The 23,549-nt window shown below is 41.2% G+C and overlaps 3 protein-coding genes across 3 annotated transcripts; all 3 read right to left on the reverse strand.

Annotated features, from left to right (window-relative positions):
* Positions 1–8,658: 8,658 nt before the first annotated feature.
* Positions 8,659–11,959, reverse strand: LOC308108034 (stonustoxin subunit alpha-like). Its single transcript, XM_080460696.1, has 4 exons — positions 11,844–11,959; positions 11,678–11,774; positions 9,906–11,369; positions 8,659–9,818 (listed from the first exon to the last, which is right to left on the reverse strand). The coding sequence occupies exons 2-4, from the start codon at positions 11,763–11,765 to the stop codon at positions 9,682–9,684; spliced, it is 1,689 nt and encodes a 562-aa protein (XP_080316822.1). The 5' UTR covers positions 11,766–11,774; positions 11,844–11,959; the 3' UTR covers positions 8,659–9,681.
* A 1,859-nt stretch (positions 11,960–13,818) lies between these two features.
* On the reverse strand, positions 13,819–18,220 carry LOC308108026 (stonustoxin subunit alpha-like). Its single transcript, XM_080460686.1, has 4 exons — positions 18,118–18,220; positions 17,901–18,000; positions 15,166–16,614; positions 13,819–14,829 (listed from the first exon to the last, which is right to left on the reverse strand). The coding sequence occupies exons 1-4, from the start codon at positions 18,187–18,189 to the stop codon at positions 14,276–14,278; spliced, it is 2,175 nt and encodes a 724-aa protein (XP_080316812.1). The 5' UTR covers positions 18,190–18,220; the 3' UTR covers positions 13,819–14,275.
* Positions 18,221–18,828: 608 nt separating this feature from the next.
* Positions 18,829–22,828, reverse strand: LOC308121254 (stonustoxin subunit beta-like). Its single transcript, XM_080482407.1, has 4 exons — positions 22,765–22,828; positions 21,814–21,913; positions 20,054–21,496; positions 18,829–19,977 (listed from the first exon to the last, which is right to left on the reverse strand). The coding sequence occupies exons 2-4, from the start codon at positions 21,902–21,904 to the stop codon at positions 19,844–19,846; spliced, it is 1,668 nt and encodes a 555-aa protein (XP_080338533.1). The 5' UTR covers positions 21,905–21,913; positions 22,765–22,828; the 3' UTR covers positions 18,829–19,843.
* Between the last annotated feature and the right edge of the window lie 721 nt (positions 22,829–23,549).

A 23,549-nucleotide genomic window follows, 5' to 3' on the forward strand; every position in this document is an offset into this window, starting at 1 on the left:
CCGGTGAGGACCTGAAGGATTTCAGCACCAAGGACAGATCCCTCTGCTGAGCTCACAACACACCCATGGAAAAAGACAAAATAGTGAAAGTCACAGAAACATTTCAATACATCCGCTCTCAAAAAACCCAAAACGTTGAATTAAATGCAGATAAGTTGTGTTTTGTGTGTGTTTTTTTCCGCTTTTTGTTCACTTTTATTGTAAGTACTCAGCTTTGACCTTTTCAAGCAAACAATCACATTTTGGACCAGAGGGGCTGATTTTATCCCAGTAAAGCAACTGAATCTGGAGCAGGACGAACCGTTTATGTACTGGTTTGTTAGAAATATGTTGGGTCTTTTTATATAGTCTGCAAATGTTTTGAACTTAACTGTACACTGACAAAAATGTACAGTCCATACCTTCGAAAACTTGTCTGATTGTAATTTTCCATTTCCATTGAGATTAATGACAACGTACATGCTCTGTTTTTTTGTTGTTGTAAAGTTGCGTTTTTGTCCGTTTCCTTGGAGACGGAGTCTAAAAGTCACATTTTCTGGAGTCAACATGAAGTCTGCTTTTCCCCAAAAGTTGCATTTTTCCCGTTTTCACAGAGACAAAGTTGGAGCGTTTTTGAGTAGTAGAGTTTTTCCCATTTCCACGGAGATGGAGTCAGCGCATTTATTGGAGTCAGCATTTTCAAAAAGTTGCATTTCCCCCCTGCTTTTTGACAGATATGGATTTGGACCTTTCTTGACAAGTTGCGACTTCCCCCGTTTCCACGGAGACAGAGTAGGATCGGTTTCAAAAAGTTGTGTTTTCCCTCGCTTCCACGAAGACAGGGGGGAAGCTGGAGCGCTTTTCAAAAAGTTCCACATTGGGAGCCATTATAAAAAAGTTGCATTTTTAGAGTGGCTCTGTGTCAACGGACTCAGAGACGCAGAGAGGACGTGGCCACCACTGGGATGTTTTGGTCCATTTGGAGGCTCAAAGACAGAAAAGTTAGGATTTTATGAGAAGCTCAAAAATCTGTGAGGAAATAAAGAAACATGATGTATTTTCCATTAAAAAAATCTTTATTTCTACATTGCTGCATGAGTGCAGGTAGTTTAATTGAGGATTCCGTGTGTTCAGAAGTATTTCTGCTTTCTTCTCCACAGACAAGTAGGTTTTTATCCAAGTACTGTCTGAAAAAAAACTGCTTGTATGAAGAGAAGAAAACAAAACTCCCAATGTTTCTCGGTATTTTCTCTATTTTAAGCGTGTTCACCTGTGATATATCTTTGCCTGATTTCTCCATATTTGTTCACACTATTCATCATGTTGATCCATATTCGGCACCGTTCTCATGATATATTTATTTTTCTCCATACTTTCAGTTGTTCACCAACACACAGACAACCTTGAAAAACTGAAATACGAGATCAGAGGGAAAGAGGGAATCTGGAGGAATGAGGAGGAAAACTGGTTTAAAAGAAAATAGAATTTGAGCTTGAAATCATGAAAGATAGATGAAGACGTTGAGTTGTGTCTATTCTATTCATCCTGAGGATCCAGTACCTCATCCTGAGCCACACAGCAACACAAACTCACGAAATCAACACTTTACTGACAGATTCCAACAAAAACAGTCATTAAATCCTCTAGAGTTTTATTGACTGGGCCTCATTGTTACTCCTTTCTCTTTTCATGCTCACATCTTTCCAAAATACGACAATATTTAATGAGGAAGTTCGTGAAATATTCCATAGGCATGATAAGAATTAGCATTTTATCACCTGTGAATGTAACTGCGCCAGCATACATTCCTATTAGTGAGAGAAATCTGATTCAACTCTGTTCAATGATGGCACTTCTTGACATTTCCTTTGTTTTTTTGGGGCACAAGTTGATGCTTTTTAATAAATCTTACATGTTTAGGCTTCCAAAATGAGAAAGAAAACCCAGCTTGTAAAGTTGTTTGTTTTATATCAACCGTAGCTTTTGTCACACTCATGGCACATTACTACAATTACAAGATATCTTATGATATTTTTAGCTGTTCTGTTGAGTGATATGAACTTTCTTTTGCCATTTTAGTGTATTCAATTATTTTATAAATTTTTTTTTAATCTTATTATACCATTAGTTTAGGCTTTTTGAGGCATTTTAGTCATTTTGACTAATTCTAGACCAGTTTTTTATTTTTTTTAATTTATCTATTCATTCATTCATTCATTCATTCATTCATTCATTCATTCATTCATTTCAGCTACTTCAGCTGTTTGACCTATTGAGCTTTTATGCAATATTTACCACCATGCAATAAGTCATCCTGTACAACCTATGGTCAACTGAAAAAAATGTGGCCAAATGTACATTCCTTATTTGTATCTTTTCTTTTTTTTTTTTTTAGAGCAGATTCCTTGTTTTTAAATTCCTTGTTTTAATTATTATTTTTTAACAGATTCCTTGTACAAGGAATACTAACTATTCTAATCTTATTTTCAATTTGTCCATAATTCTATGTCTTATTTATGTAACACTGAATGGGACAGTACATAATTTCATTGTTTCTTCAGCACAATGTCAATAAAGATTCCGATTTATTTATTCAGATTTTAGCCAGGAAATCCAAGTCCTTTCGGAAACAAATGTGGTTTGAAATGTCAATTAAAAAAAAAAGAAAAAGAAAGTGTAATCAATTCTGCAGATAAATGCAGTGCAATTAAAACTAATAAATCCATCAGAACAAACAGGAATCAGGAGTTCTCCACTTATTTATGAGCATCTGTAATATCACATGTTTTAATGCCTGATTGAGTCTACAGAGGACCACACACACACACACACACACACACACACACACACACACACACACACACACACACACACACACACACACACACACACACACACGCAATCTCCCCCCCTCCTTCAGTGGAACATCACACCTCCTACTGGCAGCAGTCGGTAACTGCAGGTATCAAACCTGATCTGACACTTTCATCACTTTTCATGACACATTTTTCGACTTTCTTCTATTTATTTTCACTGACCAGAATCCAACAAGAAGTGTCAAAGTCAGAAAAAATAAGAAGATAAACAAGGAAGAGAGAAATAAACAAAGACGACTCCAACTACAAAACAAAGCTGTGGCGTGTTTTTAAAGATTAATATGAACCAATCAAGCCTCAAATAAACATATTTTAGCTCAGCCGCCACATACGGTGAAACTCAGCTCAATTCAAAAGCACAATACAAAAGCCAATAAATGAAAGAATTCAAACTCAGATTTTAGTTCAGAGATGTCAAACACATTTTGGTCCCAATTTCATCTTGAGCGGGCCACACTGGTAACATTACCTTTAAGTTAAAACTTTGAAGGTTTTCTTTGCTGAGCTGCAGCGTGAACGTGATGAAAATCTTCATATTTTCACAAACCCAAACAATTATGACTGAAAATGACTCCAGTCCCAGCATAAACTGTGATTCAACCTTCCGGCACAAAATACAGTGACATTCAGGAAATATTTCCGGAGCTGTTGCATTATGGGTGTTTTTACAAACTCCCCCTGCACAGCTTGGCTCTGAGGCTAATGCTACTTTGGTATCTCTCATGGCAGAATCACCGATATGCCAGCTCAGGTCTCAGTGTTGTATCGTGTCGGTACTTTCAGGAGATTTCTGTTGAATTTTTTGACAATTTGCGTGGTGGTTTTGCCAGATGGGAGCCTCTTGCGGTGCCGGCTTTGGCCCTCTGGCCCGATGTTTGACAGTCTTGGACTTATCAAACTCATTTCAGCCGACTTGCAGGGCTTTCGCCATCAAACTTCATCAAGCCCGTTTAAACAGCCTGAATACGCTACAAAGCAATAGATCTTTCAGCCTCATTCTATTGGTTGGGCACATTCCATCATTTCAAACTGAATCAAATGAAACTGCCTTTTTTCGAACCTGTTTTCATCAAAATCTTTTAACTTCATGCACATTGCGTCAAGCTAAAGTTAAATTAAATGCATATAGTAACGTGTTGCAAGTAATCAGATTACTTGCAACACGTTACTATATGCACGATTGTTGTGTAAACCGAACCTCAAAACACAATGGAAGTTTTGCACTTTCACTCGTTGCCGTGCAAACGGGACCTGAGTCCGAATATCTAAATAACACAAGAAAGGAAACGGTTACCATGACGACTGAGAATATAAAGTTCATATCTCCGGTGTTATTTCTGCACTTCCCTCTGGTGTGCCGGTTTTGGCAGATATGATTGACCCCCATGATCCGGTCCAGAAAAACGCAGCCAACACTCGTGGATTTGATGATTTCTTACGATGACGTGGAACCTTCGCCGTCACGAGGAGCGTTTCAATGGTCAACTTGTATCTGTGGAGGAAAGCAAACCTTATCAAAGTTTAGAGCTCTAAACGGGAACTGATCAATTTAATCAGTTAAAATTGATCATTAAAATACTTATTTAGCCATGGATGAGTTGGTCGATAAGATTCTTTGGGGGGCAAATTTCTTTCTTTCTTGAATTTTCAAGCGAGCTGTCCCAGCAGCGACCACAGTGTGGCAGCAATGAGTCACCTGGAGCTGCGATCTGCCAGCACAGCAGGCGAAGCAGCAAGTTTTGTTTCACATGTGCCACAGCACAGTCAATGATTTCAGCAAGATGGCGGAGGAGGCCGGCGAAAGTTACCGTTAAGAAACGAGAAAAAAGAGACAGATAAGGAGAGAAAACTTCTAGATAAAAGTCATCCAGTGTCGGAGCACTTCACACTAAATCTACAAAAGAGACGTGTGACCTGCACGCTGAGATGCAGTTGAGACAGCACTATATGTTGGTGTCCAATTACCGCAAATTAATCAATTAAGTGATGTCACTGTGTTAACCTTGTCCTGTTTTAAGGAAATTATTTCAATAAAATATTGAAACATTTTCTTTTTCCTTCCTGAAAATATGTTAATAACGTACCTTTCTAAATAAAGGCAAAAAATTTAAAATTGTTAAAAAAAAAATTGAATTTGAATAATTGCAAAAATAATCGAGACATTCACAAGGATTTCCCCCTTCAGGATATTCTGTTTTCGGTCTTTTGTTCTCATTGGTTGAAAATACTGCTGTGTCTTTCACGGTGCTCATTTAATTCAGTGTTTCTGCACGAGAGCAAACAAATGAAAGTTACCCAGATGGAAAGAAGAAACATTGGCAGAATCGGCCAACGTCTTGGCAAAATGACGAGTGTTTGTTGCCGGATTTTGCTTCTGTATTGAGATTTGTTACTTCTTACAGACATTTGTGCGTACACAGATTTATATGCACGTGTCAATATTTGTGTGTGTTTGATTTGCATGGCTACGAGCACTCATGGACGTCTCTGCATCTCGTTTCACGTTTTGGTCTTCTGCACCGTGAAGATTTGTGTGTAAGTCTCTTGTATTAAAAGCTTTGAGCCTGCCTGTCCACGCCGAGGGAAAATGAAACCCACATTTACAGACGAACCTTCATAACTTTTCATAAGGAGCAGCAGAACTCCAAGTGTGAACTGTTGTTCTGTCACAACTAAGAAGCAGGGAAATTATTTTCCGACTCTTTGTTTTGTTTTCTTAAATTTTCAAAAAGACAATGTTTGTTAGTTTGTTGGATCGTAGGATTGTTGGTTGGTTGGTTTGCATTCTGTTGTGTGTTTTCTTTTTTTGCTTCCCTGCAAGTTTAGTTAATTAGTTAGATTTATGTATGTATGTATGTATGTATGTATGTATGTATGTATGTATGTATGTATGTATGTATGTATGTATGTATGTATGTATGTATGTACTGTATGTATGTATGTATGTATGTATGTATGTATGTATGTATGTATGTATGTATGTATGTATGTACTGTATGTATGTATGTATGTATGTATTTATTTATTTATTTATTTATTTATCTAGTTCTTTCTTTCTTTGTTTCTGTATTTATTTATTTATTTGTTTGTTTGTTCATTTATTCTTCAATAAATTTGTGTGCTCTTGTTTCCCTTTTTTTTTGGTACTTTATTTAATTCAACAAAATTATCTTTTTTCAATTGAATTTAATAAACAATTTTGTAATCTTTTTTTATATATTTTCATTTCTATAGTCATCTTATGATATTTCCAGCTTTTGTTTTATGACATGATGATTTTGCAATACAGCACATTTCTGTTTGTCTCTCCCAGTGCGATCCTGTTCCTTTCCGGTTCCGACGAGAAGTTTCTCATGGTGCGGCGGATGCCGGCGTGTCTGCATCACGTTACCCGCTGCTCTTGTTTGGCAGCTCCTCCTCCGATCTAATCTGCCTCCATAATATTTATCCTGTCTGCAAGAACATGCTTCCTCCTCGCTCTCCCCGCCGCCGCCCATGCCTCCCATCTTTGATATACGTTCTCTGCCTTCCAACTCTCATTGGGCTGCTGACTGAATTTGCCTCTGAGACCTGGCGGCAAGTGCCTGCAGTAAATCTGTAAGCTCCACTCCAAGTGAAGTCTCTCTTTTGTTCTCCACGTCTTCATTCTTCTTGAATGAAGAATGAAGAGAGTGAGGAGGAGGAGGAGGAGGAGGAGGAGAGTTTGTATCTGAGTCTCGTCGGGGCACAACACAGCTGATCACGCTCAATAATCATCAGCTCTCAATCATTTGATACCACGTCTGGGCAGAAATCATCCGCTCACCCCGGAAAGGCTCCAGAAATAGAACCCGCGCTTCTTTTGGCTCCCTCCATCTGTTTCCAGCGCGGATGACAATCTAATTGCATCCTCATCTCTCTGCGGTTTAATGGGCTGTCAGGTAGCATCATTACACACTTTCATTGCTTCGCCGTCAAACTCTCACATCCACAGTCACCCCGGAGGACTGTGTGTGTGTGTGTGTGTGTGTGTGTGTGTGTGTGTGTGTGTGTGTGTGCGTGCGTGCGTGCGTGCGTGCGTGCGTGCGTGCGTGCGTGCGTGCGTGCGTGCGTGCGTGCATGCGTGTGTGTGTGTGGTCACAGAATGACACACAACTGAAACGTTTCAGACGTTTCCATGACAACTCACTCCGAAGGCTCCTAATCACGATTTTAACAATGTTATGAATTCCCAGCTCGCCACACGGTACGACACTGATCGAACAAACTTTGGTCGACGACGTGAAATTTGCTTTGTGCACAATGAAAACGCAAGCGTGCGCCACAGTGCGCGGCGACGTGATCAACATGACTGCGAAACAGTGTGTGATGCCACAAGACAAACACGTGAACGGAGCCTTCGCAGTTGTGACAATTTTGTGTGGAGCGAAATCCCCTCCCAAAAGAAGACAGAAGGAAGAGAATGTGGACGCGGTCGTGGGGCAGCCGACTTCGCAAAGGGAGCTTGAAGTAAGTACTTGTTAGCATCTATTCGCGTTTCACGTTAGCATTTACTATCGAGACGCTTTAATATGGACCGTGTCTCATCAGAAAGAATTAATTCAATGGACTAAAAGTCTGTTTGTGATATCGTTTGGTTTTCTCCGTATGGATGTGGGCCAGTTGAGTTAGTTGACATAGGTCGCAGCAGCAGTCATCAGCTCCCCAAATTTCTGACACTGTTTGAATTTTATTGCAGGTTGTCTTTGGTCGCAAGACCATGTCAACAGCCGTCCTTGAACCGTTCTCTCAGTGCGACGTAGGACCACCAATTTAGAGTAAATTTAGCCCAAAGATATCACCACGATTCGTATGGGATGGCCGAAAATCTCACAGTATGTGTGAAAGCACATAGGTTTTGCATTTTTGCGTTCACGCAGCAACAGAATACGGGCAACGCGGGCTAAACATCGACTCCCCCCACAGGCTAATAATGTCGTTGTGTGTGTAAGTGTGTGTTTTAGTGTGAGACGACAGTTAGAGTAACATTAATGCCTTCCAGTCTGACGGAGCACGAGGGCTGAGAGGCAACTATAAATACTCCTCCCGCTGCACCCGCAGGCTGTTTGTTTTTTTTGTTTTTTTCTCTTCTTTTGTTTTCAAATGAAATCTAAAATAAATTCTTCTGCTGTCACGTCAGCAGCGTTCGCAGCGCTGGTCTTTTTTTGGAACGGCGAGAATCAAAGGCCAGTGGATTGTTCTTCAGTTTAAAAAAGCCTTTTTGTTCCAACAGATATTCACGTCCTCGGACACGTTATCGCAGGTTTTGATTCACTCCGAAAGGTTTGTGAGCCACTGTTGTGTTGAAGATATTGTCACGGTTTAAAACGTGGAAATTCACTGTGTATACTCTGGCGTCGCAGATTATTCTGGGCGGATGTCGTGCGGCCGCTCTGGGTGCAAATACTGTAAATATAGTGGAATTACTACTTCAGACACAGTCATAGACGTTATACAGGTGAAAATAGAGCTGCTGTCTATCTGTCTTGTAGCACTGTTTGCTTTAGCATTGTCTCCAGGTGATGCTTTCATCAAAACTAAACTGTCGCTAATTAAAATAAAAAATTTAGTGAAGGAGGATCACCTCGTATAATCGGAATGTACTTGTTTCTGAGAGGATTTTGCTGCAGCTTTCACATGGTTTCCGGCAGTATTCCTATTATTTTGACATGACTTCCTGCTGTAAAACTCGAAATTCAAAAAGGAGGTAGTAAAAATACCTGTGTCACTTATGAATTAAAGTTCAGTTTTTATGTAAAGAAACTATGACTAATCTCGTGATTTTCCCTGCGTGGCTCGATTTTTATTTATGCGTATCAGGGGCAAAGGTAGAAAAACCCACAAGACAAAAATCACAAAACCAAGAATCCACAAGAGAAACTGCTGGAATGACTTCAAACAAAAGACGGGTGAGTGTTTGTGTGAACAGACTGAGAGAGGAAGTGAAGCATGACACCTTGTGCGGCGTGTCTGGGTACAAAACAAAGCAGGAAGTGAGTTCAAAGCAGGTCATCGTCACACATACAGTTCCAGTCTTTTGAATCAACTTTTACTTTTTAAAGTGCAATAACTGCAACACTTATACCCAGCGCGGGATTAGACCAAAACTCATCGCTTACCAGTGTGGGATGAACCCGGGATCATTGAAATAACTTCAAGAACATTTTCTTTCTTATTGATCCTGTCACCATCTTGAATTGCAAAGCTGATAATTGTCGTACACCTTGATTGAAAATTGTCGTATACCGGTAAGTGTGATATTTGTCATTCATAATGAATAATCACAAGATAATAATTCAAGAGAATTGTTCTCGTCACAAACTAACCTTCATTATCAGTTAGTTCCTATTGAAAATGTACAATCTGTTATCTGAAGTTTAGTTTTAACATGATTTGTCGCATTCTTTGTAGGATTTGGGGGAGTTTTCACTTGATTTCCTGCAGTTGTTACACAATTCCCTGCTGTTTTGACATGGTTGTTGTTGTACAAGTTGATTCAAAACAGTTTGAATTTTAATGCCGAAACATTATTGTACAAAACTGAAAATTGTCATACAGGCATGATATTTGATGAATAACCATAAGATAATAATTCAAATCTAATAATTATTGTAGAAAACAGAGAATTACTGTACTTGTAGCAAATTAACCTTCAAAAATTGACAAACGATTAGCCAATAAGTTCAATAATTATCGATTGAATCTGACGCCTATTGTGAATAACTAACAGACCATTCTTGTACACATCTAGTATGAAATTGATCAAACCAAACTGATGTGTGTTGTTGAGATCACACAAATCTCTGTCTCAGCACATGAACAGTGAGAATGGATCGAAGGCCTTCGGGTCATCAGGATGCGACTGTTCCTCTCCATGTGAGACCTTCCTGTTCCTCTCGGACGGAGCCAGACTGTTGTAGAAGGAGAGTCGCTCTTGGCTGGTATCTGACGGAGGAACACAACCATTACAGTTACACTCAGGACAGACCCTGGTGGTTTCGACTCTTTAGATTCATGGAAGGAATCACTTACACCAGATCAGATCATCTCCGTGTCTGACTTCCGCTGGAGGAACGTCTGGTTTGGTAAAATCATCAGTGACCAGGAGGCCGTCCTTGAAGTAGTAGACGCTTCCCCCTGTGTATTTCTCATTTTCAATGGCTGCTACCAGGAAGCGAAACTTTAAGTCGGCCTTGTGCTCGTTGGCGAGATCACGGAAGTTTCTGGCTTTTTCTCTCATTCTGGTCAAGACTTCCTCTGAGTAGAACCACGGGACTTCTTCACTGTTGCATCCAGATTGAAGTGAATCCAAGTATTGAGCCATTGCATCCAGGCAGGGGTCAGCAGTTTCCAACGAGGTGAAAACAAAGCACAGAGTATGTTGCACCCCTGGACGGAGAACTTCTCGATCCAGTTCGGACTGATTGTGGACGATCTTTACTCCCTCCATTATTTCTACACAAGACCTGATGACGTTGATTTCTCTCTCTTTACCCTCCAGCCACTTGAGCAGTTCTTCATGACTGAACGGTGACGTAGCTCTGCTGTCAAACACTAGTCTCAATGAGCTCTCGTCCTCTTTGCCTTCGCGGATGGAGGGAAGCTTCTTCTCCAGGGCCTGTTGGAGATTAGATGTGTAGTATTTACACAGCTTCTGGTAGCGACATAAGTCTTCTTGAATCTGTGGGAAATCCTCTCCCACTCCATCAACCAGAGCATCGTTACATCTGGTTCCCATCTGCTTCACGTCTTCCAGAGCTTCTTCAACTTTCCTCACCAGCCCAATGCTGAGCTCTGCCAGAAGATCAGGAGCTTTTGGAGAAAAGTTCTTCAGTGGCATCAACCAGACCTTCACCGGGACGGTTTTCTCCCCCTTTTCTCCCAGCAGCGTCGGCAGCGTTGCAAAGCTCTTCACTGCTTCCACAAATGTTGCGGGGTTGCTTTCAAGAATGAAGTCTCCGTAAAATTTGCAGGAGAACTTCTGAATGAGAGATTTTTCTTCTTCAGTCAGCTCAATCTTGACTTTGCCCTCGGCAGTGAAGGTGGGGATCTTATTGATCACAGCCTCCATGCTGCCCTCCATCTGTGTCACACTTCCTGTGTCCAACTTCTCACTGTCAAACACAAAGAAAGCATTTGCCCCGTAAAGGATCTTGGTGACAATGTGTGTTGCAAAGCCCTTCTCAATCACACTCATCTGTTGTGGATCCAAGCTGCCAAGATGAGACAGAGACAGCTGTTTCACATGAGTGGAAGCTTTGTACTGGAAGGTCACTCTGCTCTGGTTGATGAATTTCTTCTGGTCATTCAGGTATTTGGCAGATCCATTAACTTCTACCAGACCACCCAGGAAACTGGCTTTCAGAGAGGCATTGACATCCAGGAGAGACGTCTTGGATTCAGTGGAGTCGGACGTAGAAATGTTGAGGTTAGTGCTGGGCTGAGGGATCTCCACTGTCTCTGCTTGTACGGTTTCATCGTCCCACAGAATCGAGCCTGAAGAGAACCCATCAGACACACCTCAAAATTGTTCCAGGACCTTTTCTGCGATTCTGTCTCTTGATAATAAGTAAAGTCAACACATAAGGTGAGGGTTAGGGTCTTTTGGTCATAAAGGTTGCAGACCGCTGGTATCTACAGAACTCTGTCACTGATTCCAAGGTTGGTCTCAATTTTGACTTCTTGTATTTTCGTCTTTTGTAGAAGGACTTTTAACTTCAAGTCTGTGACAAATCCGTCACATAAATACATCTTCGTCTTTGTTATTCCATATCCTGAGGACGTGTTGAGTAAATGAAACCCACCTGGGATCAGCTGGTGTTTGCGAGCATCATAGAGCATCCCAAGCCTGAAGGGTTGACCTAGAGCAGAAAGCAGGATATCTGCCGACATTTCTGCAACCTGATGAGACACAACGGGTTTATCGATACTGTAAGAGGAGATGCAGTGTTTCTAGGAGTCAGTTCTCACCTGGTTTCTGATGAACCTGAGTGTGAGTCTGAGTCCCGTGGACCTGGAGCTGCAGCAGTCAGCGTGACAGTGGAAGCTGTTGGCTCTTTACTTACAGTCACTTCCTCTCTTTAGCTGACTCCTCCTTTTACGCAGCAGGTATTTCACAACTCCAATGGACTCTGACCTCAACGGTGAAAGGATTGTTTCCGGATGTCTTAGCTGGAATCGGACTGCAGGAACTACAGTCATGCCTGCATCAGCGACCTTGAACCCGCCCTCAACCTTTTCGTTGGAGGGCTGAAACGAAGTTTCCTTCACTGAAGCGACACCATGTTTATACACAGTAAAAGATTAATGTTAAACACTGAACAGTTCTGACCTCAACAGAAGCGGACAAACTAAAGTACGACTGCTGAATCTTATTTGAATCAATCTGAAGGACTTTCAGGAATTCTTGGAAAACGTTTGAGTATGCAAATTAAATTTTCTTTTAAATGAGCAAAAGAAGAAGTGAAAGTGTGGCGGCATGCAGCTGGAAGCTTGACCATCATTTCTGAGGAATTTCTACAAAATCAGACGGCAAGTGAAAGGCCTGACCTCTGAGGTCTCACCTCATTGTAGATGCACAAACACAAAACTCAGTGCCACAGTGGTGAGCGCTCTGGTGTCACAGCGAGAAGGTGGTGGGTTCAAATATAGTTGTTGCGTGGAGTTTGCATGTTCTGTGTGTGTGTGTGTGTGTGTGTGTGTGTGTGTGTGTGTGTGTGTGTGTGTGTGTGTGTGTGTGTGTGTGTGTGTCCTACCACAGTCCAAAAATATGCAAGGGGTAAGACCCTTGGCTCCCAGCACTGCGCTATGTGGCGGCCTCCCAATGGGTCAACCCGGTGAAGAAATTTCCCCAAAGGGATTAATAAAGTGTGATTCTTCTTCTTATTAACACGTCGACCATATTGGACAGGACGTCCCCTTAGTTTCCTCTTTTCTTTGAAGTTTCTCTTTTAAGTCAAATAATGAAATGGCATTTATTGTCATCAAGTCTGGTTAATGTAAAGCACATTTAACACAAATTCATAAAAGATAATATTCTTCAAATAGGATATATTTGTACGATAATTTCAGCAACAGAATTTTGTCTTACACTCCTGAGTGCTTCTTTTCCACAGTATAATGTCTCATTTACTAAGAAATGTGTCCTAAATGGGTCTCCAGGAAACATTAGCCATGTTTTTTGAAAACTGACACTCTTGGTGGATCAGACCACACATGCTGTCACCATTGTTCGGATTGAGATCTTACTACTTTATTGACTTTATCAAAAACTGAATGAGGTGCACAGGTTTGTTTTGAAGATAGAAGCATGAATTGTGGAAGTCAATAAATCAAAGATCAAAGTCTTTAAACAGGCTCTTTGAGCTTCCAAATGCTCATGCAAGTTTTGTCCCGGTCATAATTTTTGATTGAATGTGATTCCTGGATTTTTTATTTTTTTTTTTATGATGGAATGGTTAACCAGCATTGAGACTCAGGCAATAAAAAGCTAAACTGTTCGTGCGCAAGTTAAAAGACCTGAAATCAGGTCGGAAATTCTGTTCAGTCTGTGCTTGTTGTTATACAACTTTTTTTTCCTCCACCTGTTTCTTCTGTCTTTATTTTCATTTAAAAACTTTACTTGGAAAAAGAAAAGGAATTCTTCTGTTTCTCCTCAATCTTCTCGTCTATCTACACACTGCACTCTATGTACCGTCGACTGCAGACCGACGGATTGAGCTTGCTGTGTGCCACTACGCGCTCCAGCTCGCTGTTAATGAGTGTGTCAGTTATACTTCTCTCATGTTTAGCATGTAGCACCGCTGGTGTGTGATGCAGTTTTATATATTTATGTAAATTATTTTGTCTAGTATGTATGTATCTCTGTGTGTACTGCTGTTGACAACACTGTGAATTTTTCCACTGTCAAATAAAGGCATATGAATCATTCAATCAATCAATCAATCATTTCATGATATTTATTGGACACTTTTGCGTGCGTGAGTCGCATCACAAGTCCTTTTGTTGCCAGTCTAACTAAAGGAAGACACATGAGTCAGGTTTCTTAGAAATTAATCTTCAGACTACATTGAAGTGCAGTGAGCAAGCAATAATCACAATTTACAGAATTCTGGGTCCTGGTTCCTACTCCAAACCGAGCAACGTGAACTGCTCGCAGTTCGCGGGAAGAAAGACGTGTCTACCTATGCAAAATGTATATTTATGCTTTCATCTGTTTGCAGGCAGGGCGGTCCAGATGGTGAGTCTCGTGGTCACAGGGTGTCACTAAACTTTCAGTGAAATGTAATTTTTATTGCTTTATTGTAATTCATTTAAAAGTGCTTCAGTAAGATAGAGTACATTAAGCACATATCCCTCCCAAACCCACAACAGATCTCATCCTGCTCATGACCACATGTCTTTCAATAATTTTGACGCAGATCTACATGATTAGAGAGTCTTCCAACCCAGCAGGCTGGATATACCGGATTGTTGAAGCGAGTGTGGAAGGTGTAGAGGTGAGTCAGGTGGTTTGAGGACACCATGTAGAACGAAAGAGTTCCAGCAAACCAGTCCAGAAACATCCCAATACGGGTGCAGCCAGGGGGAAAAGGCCCCTCCCACTTCTTCCCCTCAAACAGGGCGAGAAGTTTAGGGGATGGAATTTCAGGTGGATGAAGAGTGTGACCAAGACCATACGAATCAGGATTCTCTCCTACTCTACTCAATAAATCCTTTCTTTGAATGCTCTCGTAGGTGACGCCTACAATGACTGCTTCACTGGAGCTGTTGCTCCACTCGACCTCCCAGTAGTTGCGTCCCATCAAGGCCTCTCGGCACATGAACTGCGGTAATGGAAACTTTCTTGGGTTCGAAGGGTAGACATGTTTCTCGTCATTTGTTACCATCTTGTTTCCCTCAGACAGACTGAGGCCGTTGCCCACAGTGTCTTTGTCCACAGTGAGGTCGCAGTAGTCTGATGGAGAGACCAGAACATTTGTTACAGACGGTTTCTAGTGATGGATAGTGGAGACCAGAGACAGTTCGCCAAACTTAGATTTCACCTGATCTACTCTGAACATGGGCAGTTCTTATTGCACATATCTGCATTAGTTCTAGCAGGTAGATTCATACTAACAGGCTAATTATAGTTTTTCCTGCTTTTGCTGAAGTGATTTCAACTACACACCTGGAACAAGTTTGTCTCACATTTGGAAGGCGGTAAAAGAGGTCTAAGATATTCGCAGAAATTGAAAAAGTTGCTTTAACTCTCTGTGGTCTCCTCAACAATATACATGAAAACACAACTTACACCAGATCAGATCATCTCTATTTGTGATTTCCTCCACAGGCATATCCTTCAAAGTAAAATCATCAGTCACCATGATGCCATCTTTATATTCGTAGATCGTTGCTCCGATGTGTTTCTCATTTTTGATGGTCGCCACAAGAAAGTTAATCCTCTTGTTTTCCTTGGACCTCTGGGAGAGATCATGGAAGGTTTTGGCTTTCCCTCTGATCCTGGAAAAGACTTCGTCTGAGTAGTACCAAGGAACATCACTGGTGCTTCCAGATTGAAGTGAATCCAAGTATTGAGCCATTGCATCCAGGCAGGGGTCAGCAGTTTCCAACGAGGTGAAAACAAAGCACAGAGTATGTTGCACCCCTGGTCGGAGAACTTCTCGATCCAGTTCGGACTGATTGTGGACGATCTTTACTCCCTCCATTATTTCTACACAAGACCTGATGACGTTGATTTCTCTCTCTTTACCCTCCAGCCATTTGAGCAGTTTTTCGTGACTGAACGGTGACGTAGCTCTGCTGTCAAACACTTGTCTCAACGAGCTCTCGTCCTCTTTGCCATCACGGATGGAAGGAAGCTTCTTCTCCACATTCTTTTGAAGATTAGACGCGTAGTCATTACACAGCTTCTGGTAGCGACGTAAGTCTTCTTGAATCTGTGGGAAATCCTCTCCCACTCCATCAACCAGAGCATCGTTACATCTGGTTCCCATCTGCTTCACGTCTTCCAGAGCTTCTTCAACTTTCCTCACCAGCCCAACGCTGAGCTCTGCCAGAAGATCAGGAGCTTTTGGAGATAAGTTCTTCAGCGGCATCAACCAGACCTTCAACGGGACGGTTTTCTCCCCCTTTTCTCCCAGCAGCTTCGGCAGCTCTACATAAGTCTTCACCGCTTCTTCAAATGTTGTAGGGTTACTTGGAAGAGTGAGATCGCCATAAAACTTACAGGAGAACTTCTCAACCAGGGCTTTTTCTTCATCAGTCAGCTTGATCTCAGCTTTGCCCTCTACGTTGAAAGTAGGGATCTTCTTGATCACAGCCTCCATGCTGCCATGGATTTTTTGGACATGGCTGGAGTCTAACTTCTCACTGTCAAACACAAAGAAAGCGTTTGCCCCGTAAAGGATGCCGGTGACCACGTGAGTAGCAGAAACTCTCTCAATCAAACCTTCATCTACACTGAGATGAGTCAGTGACAGCTGTTTGAAGTTGGTGGTGGCTTTGTACTGAAAGGTCACTCTGCTCTGGTTCATGAACTTCTTCTGGTCTGTCAGGTACTTGGCAGATCCTGAGACTTCGATCAGACCTCCGAGGAAACTGGCTTTCACCGACGCTTCGACATCCAGGAGGGACGACTTGGAGTCGGTGGAGTCGGACGCAGAGATCTCAAAGGCACTGCTGCCCTGAAGGCTCTCCACTGAGTTCGCCTGCACGGTTTGATGATCCCACAGTGAGAAACCTGTTGAAATCACAAGTTAGTTTTGCAAAGCAGATTTCTGCAGCGTTGCATAAACGAAGTTTTCAAGCAAGTTTGGAAAAATGTAGCTGTCTCAAGTGCTGTAATAAATATTCAGCATGAACAAAACTTGTGCAGATCGTGCAACAAAATTGCTAACAAATTAAGGACATGTTGAAGAGAAATATATATAAAGAAAATGTAAGACATTTATCATTAATGTTACCTAAAACCACTGTTTCGATTTTGTTCTTCTTAATTTTAAAAAGAAATTCAATTAACACAATTTCTATACATCAACCTTTGAATAGATTCAATCTTTACATACAATTATATGTTAAATACACAAAAGTAGCACAAATATGTTTACCAATATATATGGAAAATAAACACACCAAGAAACAACATTTTTTAACTTTTCCAACATAGCAGATCATCAGAATACATACACTACGAAACACCGATGAATCTAGTTGTGTGTTCAGATTGAATATACCCAACGACTCTAACAATATCACACTATCCATAAATTATACATAGTAGTCTGACTAAATCGACCAATATATACATACGTATAATAATACATCAACAATATATTTATCAATATCTCAGTTAAAGAGCTGAAACATTCTGACAATATACTAAAACTGTGTACACTAAAGTTAAACAACTTTACCTACGGATTAAGACTAAGTAATGCAAGGGAATTATTTCCCAGTACATGAAGATTGAAAACATTACGATAACAACAATTTACAAATACCTCAGCATGTTCACCAAAAAATACAGCTTAAATACACTTGTCTGACAATATTTAGCAATATATACAATAAACTGCCTTTTTCAAAATATATTCAGAATAATAACACCAAAGAACAACAACACAATTAGCAGCATATCCAGATTAAACATGCTAAGTATATGCCAACACATTTACAAATATATTCTGAATAGATACACTAAACCAGCTACAACAAATTTAGCAATTGATACAGATTGAATAACAGTAACAATGTCAGCTTGTTACCAATAAATACAGGCTAATTATACAAAATAGCATATTTACCAATATATACATGGACAAACAAATTTCCAAATATAGAGAGATTAAGTACACTAAACTAGCCAGAAAACACTTAGAAATCTATCCAGATCAAATACATTCAAGAACACCAACATGTCAACATATATGAAACAAATACGCAATAACTGCATCATCATATGAACTAATATCTACAGAATAAATAAACTAAAGTACTATATTGAGAGGAAAGAAAGTAATTAAGTACCTGAAACCAGATTGTCTGTGCGAGCGTCATAGAGCATCCCGAGAGTGAAGGATTGGCCGAGAGCAGCAACCTGTAGGATTTCTGAAGATATGTCGGCAACCTGCGGACAAACAACAACCAAGTGAACACCAAGGCCTGAGGTCCAGGAACTGCTGTTATGTTCAAAACATCTACCCAGCGACAGTTTGACACAGACTGGAGCTCAGTCAGTTCTCACCTGGTGAGCAGGTTTGGATGAACCTGAGTGTGAGTCTGAGTCCCGTGGACCTGGAGCTGCAGCAGTCAGCATGACAGTGGAAGCTGTTGGCTTTTTACTTACATTCACTTCCTCGCTTCAGCTGACTCCTCCTTTCATGCGGCAGGTATTTCACAACTCCAATGGACTCTGACCTCAAAGGTGAAATGATTGTTTCCGGATGTCTTAGCTGGAATCGGACTGCAGGAACTACAGTCATGTCTGAATCAGCGACCGTGAACTTGCCCTGTATGTTTTTGGTGGAGGGTTGAAATGAAGTCGCTTCCATGTGTTCCCTGAAGCGACACAATGTTCACACACGGTAAAAGATTAATGTTAAACACTGAACAGTTCTGACCTCAACAGAGGTGGACAAACTAAAGTACGACTGCTGAATCTTATTTGAATCAATCTGCAGGACTTTCAGGAATTCTTGGAAAACTTGTAAAAGAGTCTGCAAACCCGTTTGGTTGTTCTTGTGAACAAGAGGAAGTAAAAGTGTGGCGACATGCAGCTGGAAGCTTTACCATCATTTCTGAGGAATTTCTCCAAAATCTGAGAGCAAGTGAAAGGCCTGACCTCTGAGGTCTCACCACATCGTAGATACTCACAGACTGGGCACTTCTTCAAGTAACACATCAACATGTCGGCCATATTGGACAGGGTAACACCTATCAAATACAGTCACAAATTAAAAACAAAGGAGCTTTATTGTGTTAAAGACACATGGCAATATTGGACTAATTTTGACATCATGCAATCAACGTCACACACTTAAATTTTAGGACATGACTTAAATTTTACATGCTACATCTTTAATAACGAGTTATAGATGCTATTTTAAGCTATGATACATTGAGCATTAGTGATATGATTGTGATTGAAAGGTAGCCTCTGACATGACGGTAAGCACACTGTGTACAGTGTCAGAGATCTCAGATGCAGGAACCAAACAAAGGCCTCAAGAGAAGTTCATGAGCTTTATTTAATGGTATATGAGTGATACAACCAAACCCCAAATAACATTGGACACACGTAAAAAGTGAACAAGAGCAAACATATTCCAGTGTTAAAAAAAACAAATCAGCAGAAGAATGAAATATCCCAAAGAATTATAGAAATACCTATAAGGATGAAGTCAACACCATATATCATATCAATTTGAAATCTGCTACTTAGCTTAGCACGAATGTGTGACAGTTGCTCACATCCAGAATCATAAGATGCATTTCCAGCAGAAAATTGAAATTAGTTGTTAGATTTTTGCATTTAACGGGTAACTCACTCAGACCGATGCAGTTTTAGACGTTGCTTCATTGTGAGTAATAACAGTGTATTTCATGATTCATTATATTATGTTTTGTGCAAAATTGCAAATTAGTAACCACTTAACCAGCTAATCACAATTCATTGCTAATTTAATTCTGTGAAAACAATTTAAAGTGTAACATCTAAATCTGTTGTCTCATTAAAAAGCTTCCTGACCATAAACATATATAACATGCTGAGGAATTCGCTCTGTTTTCTTGTGTAAAGGTGCTAATCAGCCTTTTTTTCATATTCAGTTGGGGAACCACACATGTTCAACAGTAAAGGGAATGTGTACAACCAGGCTATGACTACATTGTAAGAGTTTGAGAATAGTTTTACAAGACCCCTGTATTTGGTATGATTGGGATTTGTTTTGCAGGGCACGTCCAGGACGGTCCTAATCCTGCGTCGAACCGCTTCCAAGTCGTGACGGTGGCTTGTCTCCATGTGCCGCCTTCTCCATTTCCTCAGGCGGCGGGCTCTTGAACATGGTGGGGTCCACAGCTTCATCGCTGACTTCTATTGGAGGGACTGAAACAAATTTGACTGTTAGTCAAACTGACAACCAGATTATTTCTGCTACTCATTCAACGGGAACATGACTTACACTGCACCAGATCCCCGCCGTCGACGGCTGTCTCGACTTCCAGTTTGGAGAAGTCATCAGTGACCAGGATGCCGTCTTTGTAGTAGTAAATCGTTGCTCCTGTGTGGTTCTCGTTCTGGATAGAACCCACGAGGAAACAGAACGCCTTGTCGCTCTTGTTTTTCTCGGCAAGCTTGTGGAAGGTTATGGCTTTTTCTCTGATTCTGCTGAACACCTTCTCTGAGTAGTACCAAGGATCTTCTTTATCTTTGAGAGCTAAACGTGAATCCAAGTATTGAGCCATTGCATCCAGGCAGGGGTCAGCAGTTTGCAACGAGGTGAAAATGAAGCACAAAGCTTGCTTAATATCTGGACGGAGAACTTCTCGATCCAGTTCGGACTGATTGTGGACGATCTTTACTCCCTCCATTATTTCTACACAAGACCTGATGACGTTGATTTCTCTCTCTTTACCCTCCAGCCACTTGAGCAGTTCTTCATGACTGAACGGTGAGGTAGCTCTGCTGTCAAACACTAGTCTCAACGAGCTCTCGTCCTCTTTGCCTTCGCGGATGGAGGGAAGCTTCGTCTCCACGGTCTTCTTGAGAATAGATGTGTAGTATTTACACAGCTTCTGGTAAAGGTGTAAGTTTTCTTTAATTTGTGGAAATTTCTCGATTATTCCGTCAACCAGAGCATCGCCACATCTGGTTTCCATGTGCTTCATGTCTTCCAGAGCTTCTTCAACTTTCCTCACCAGACCAACGCTGATCCCACTCAGGAGCTTCGGAGCTGATGAAGCCAGTGTCGTCAGAGGCATCAGCCAAACCTTCAGGGGAACAAGACAGTTCGCCTGTGACTTCAGCAGCTTTGGCAGCTCTACGTAGGTCTTCACTGCATCTACAAATGTTATCGGGTTGCTCTCAAGAATAAAGTCTCCATGAAATGTACAGGAGAACTTCTCAACCAGGGCTTTTTCTTCGTCAGTCAGCTTGACGTCAGCTTTGCCCTCTACGTTGAAGGTAGGGATCTTCTTGATCACAGCCTCCATGCTGCCATGGATTTCTTGGACATGGCTGGAGTCTAACTTCTCACTGTCAAATACAAAGAAAGCATTTGCCCCGTAAAGGATGCCGGTGACCACGTGAGTAGCAGAACCTCTCTCAATCAAACCTTCATCTGCACTGAGAGCGGTCATTGACAGCTGTTTGAAGTTGGTGGTGGCTTTGTACTGAAAGGTCACTCTGCTCTGGTTCATGAACTTCTTCTGGTCTGTCAGGTACTTGGCAGATCCTGAGACTTCGATCAGACCTCCGAGGAAACTGGCTTTCACCGACGCTTCGACATCCAGGAGGGACGACTTGGACTCGGTGGAGTCGGACGCAGAGATGTTGAAGGCACTGCTGCCCTGAAGGCTCTCCGTTGTGTTTGCCTCTATCGTTCTTCTATCCCACAATGGGGGTGCTACAAAAGGAGACAACATCAGTGACGTGATGCAGGAATAAACTGTAGATTAACAATGAAGATAGTCAATACAAAGCATTTTAATTGTTGTATATATTTTATGTTGGATTTGAAGTTTATGGCCACATTAACAGCTATAATTGTAATTGCCTGATTCATGGCTGTCAATAACTGAATTAATCCTGTCGCCACCAACAGGATTTCAAACACTCTTTAAACACCATTTCTCTGAAACCGTCTCTTATATCTGCCTATTTGTAAAAGCGACCAGAAATTTTTGTTTATAAAACACATAGACACAAACACACTTAATGTACCTGAAACCAGATTGTCTTTGTGAGCATTGTAGAGCATCCCAAGAGTGAACGGCTGACCCAGAGCAGCAACCTGGAGAACCTCTGAGGTCATTTCTGCAACCTGCAGACAAAAAACACATGAGCGAGAGTCAAGGTGTAAAATACAACAGGGATATTTACATTGGTTCATATTTATACCCTAATCTGAATTCAGGCAACAGTAGCACTTGCCTGACTAACCCTAAACTATCTTAAAATTAATCTCTGAGTAACTAGTGGGAATGTTTCTTAAAACTTTTTTTTTTTTTTACTGAAATCACAAGAAAAGAAAGACTCATGTGTGCCTCGAGGCGAGGCAGGACCCAAAAGACGACTGGACACAGTGATTTAGTTCAATGAGTTTATTCTCCAAATCAGAGCAGAGCTATCGGCTGAGGAGGAACAAGAACAACAGAGCTGGCACAAACAGAAGCACAGGGAGTCGGGGGATGTCAACACTTGTGGTACAAGACGATCTGGCATAGACACACCGGGGAAAAGAGTATTTATACACTGGGGTGAGACAGAGTAACTCTACACCAGGAGGGCAGACAGGAACGATAACTGGAAGGCAACACGGACAGGAGAGGTGAGTCAAAATGCAACAGGTAAGTTGCATTGCTGCTGTGACATTAAGACGCATGAGGAACCCTGACAATTTGTCAGACTAAAGCCTGTTTTTTTGTGATCTCCTCACAAAAAAAATATAATAGTATATTTTGTATTACTTTATAAATATAGTAATAGCATATACTATATATCTGTACACTCGGCACGTGCGTGTGTGTCTGTGTGTGTGTGTGTGTGTGTGTGTGTGTGTGTGTGTGTGTGTGTGTGTGTGTGTGTGTGTGTGTGTGTGTGTGTTCCTATACTTCATCACTCTTAGTACTTTTAGAATGAGTGAACACAGAGTGCAGGTCAGTGTGTCCTCACCTGGTGGGGCTGCTCAGATGTTCAGAGTTGTTTTCGTCCATGGTGCTGTAGTCGGTCTGACTGTGGGGGCTGAGGCACCTTCACTTACTCTGTGTGGCTGACTCCGCCCACCACACACCTCCACACTCCTTATATGGTCATTGTGTTTGGTGGCCTCTCGATCACCCTGATATGAGAGCCAAACTGTGAAGCCTCTCAGACTCAAAGTCTCTTTGTTGTACGTTTTATTCTCATTGTAAATTGATCCCACCGCTGCCACCAGTCTTCTTCCTACTCCTTTTTGTGCATGTGAAAAACACGGGCACATAGGGTGTTGCCCTTTTTATATTGTTTATGTACTTAGATGTTCTGGGGGTTTTTTTTGGTTGTTTTTTTTTTGTGTGTGTGTGTGTGTGTGTGTGTGTGTGTGTGTATGTGTGTGTGTGTGTGTGTGTGTGTGTGTGTGTGTGTTTCGTTTTTTTTACATGTTCGAAATAAAAACTTCAAATCAAAATCAAAATTGTTTGCTGCAACGGGGCAGATTACATAGGTTTATTCTTCCTTCTGCTCCGTATTGAATTGTTTTGTTTGTTTTTTTTTTTATCAGTGAATGGAATAAAAATAAACTGAAGCCACAAAATTTATGTTTAAGTAAAATCATAAAAAAAAAATTGTCAGTCACTGAGTAAGACAACATGAGAATCGCGCTGCCTTCTACCTGCGGCAGCCCTCTGGCAGCCCGGCAGCCACCACAGCATCACACAGCTCTGATCACATCTCATCACTCTTCACTCTTTCTCTCTTTT

This window comes from Lipophrys pholis, assembly GCF_963383615.2.
Source record: "Lipophrys pholis genome assembly, chromosome: 1".
NCBI classification, from domain to species: domain Eukaryota; kingdom Metazoa; phylum Chordata; class Actinopteri; order Blenniiformes; family Blenniidae; genus Lipophrys; species Lipophrys pholis.

Excerpts from the sequence above, each read along its gene's own strand:
- LOC308108034 (XM_080460696.1), bottom strand. The coding sequence starts at position 11,765 with ATGTCGGCAGATATCCTGCTTTCTGCTCTAGGTCAACCCTTCAGGCTT. Across the intron at positions 11,370-11,677 it reads CAAACACCAGCTGATCCCAG|GCTCGATTCTGTGGGACGAT; the intron begins GTGGGTTTCATT and ends GGTTCTCTTCAG. Across the intron at positions 9,819-9,905 it reads CGGAGATGATCTGATCTGGT|ATACCAGCCAAGAGCGACTC; the intron begins GTAAGTGATTCC and ends TTCCTCCGTCAG.
- LOC308108026 (XM_080460686.1), bottom strand. The coding sequence starts at position 18,189 with ATGCTGACTGCTGCAGCTCCAGGTCCACGGGACTCAGACTCACACTCA. Across the intron at positions 18,001-18,117 it reads CATCCAAACCTGCTCACCAG|GTTGCCGACATATCTTCAGA; the intron begins GTGAGAACTGAC and ends GTTTGTCCGCAG. Across the intron at positions 16,615-17,900 it reads CACAGACAATCTGGTTTCAG|GTTTCTCACTGTGGGATCAT; the intron begins GTACTTAATTAC and ends TGATTTCAACAG.
- LOC308121254 (XM_080482407.1), bottom strand. The coding sequence starts at position 21,904 with ATGACCTCAGAGGTTCTCCAGGTTGCTGCTCTGGGTCAGCCGTTCACT. Across the intron at positions 21,497-21,813 it reads CAAAGACAATCTGGTTTCAG|CACCCCCATTGTGGGATAGA; the intron begins GTACATTAAGTG and ends CTCCTTTTGTAG. Across the intron at positions 19,978-20,053 it reads CGGCGGGGATCTGGTGCAGT|TCCCTCCAATAGAAGTCAGC; the intron begins GTAAGTCATGTT and ends AATTTGTTTCAG.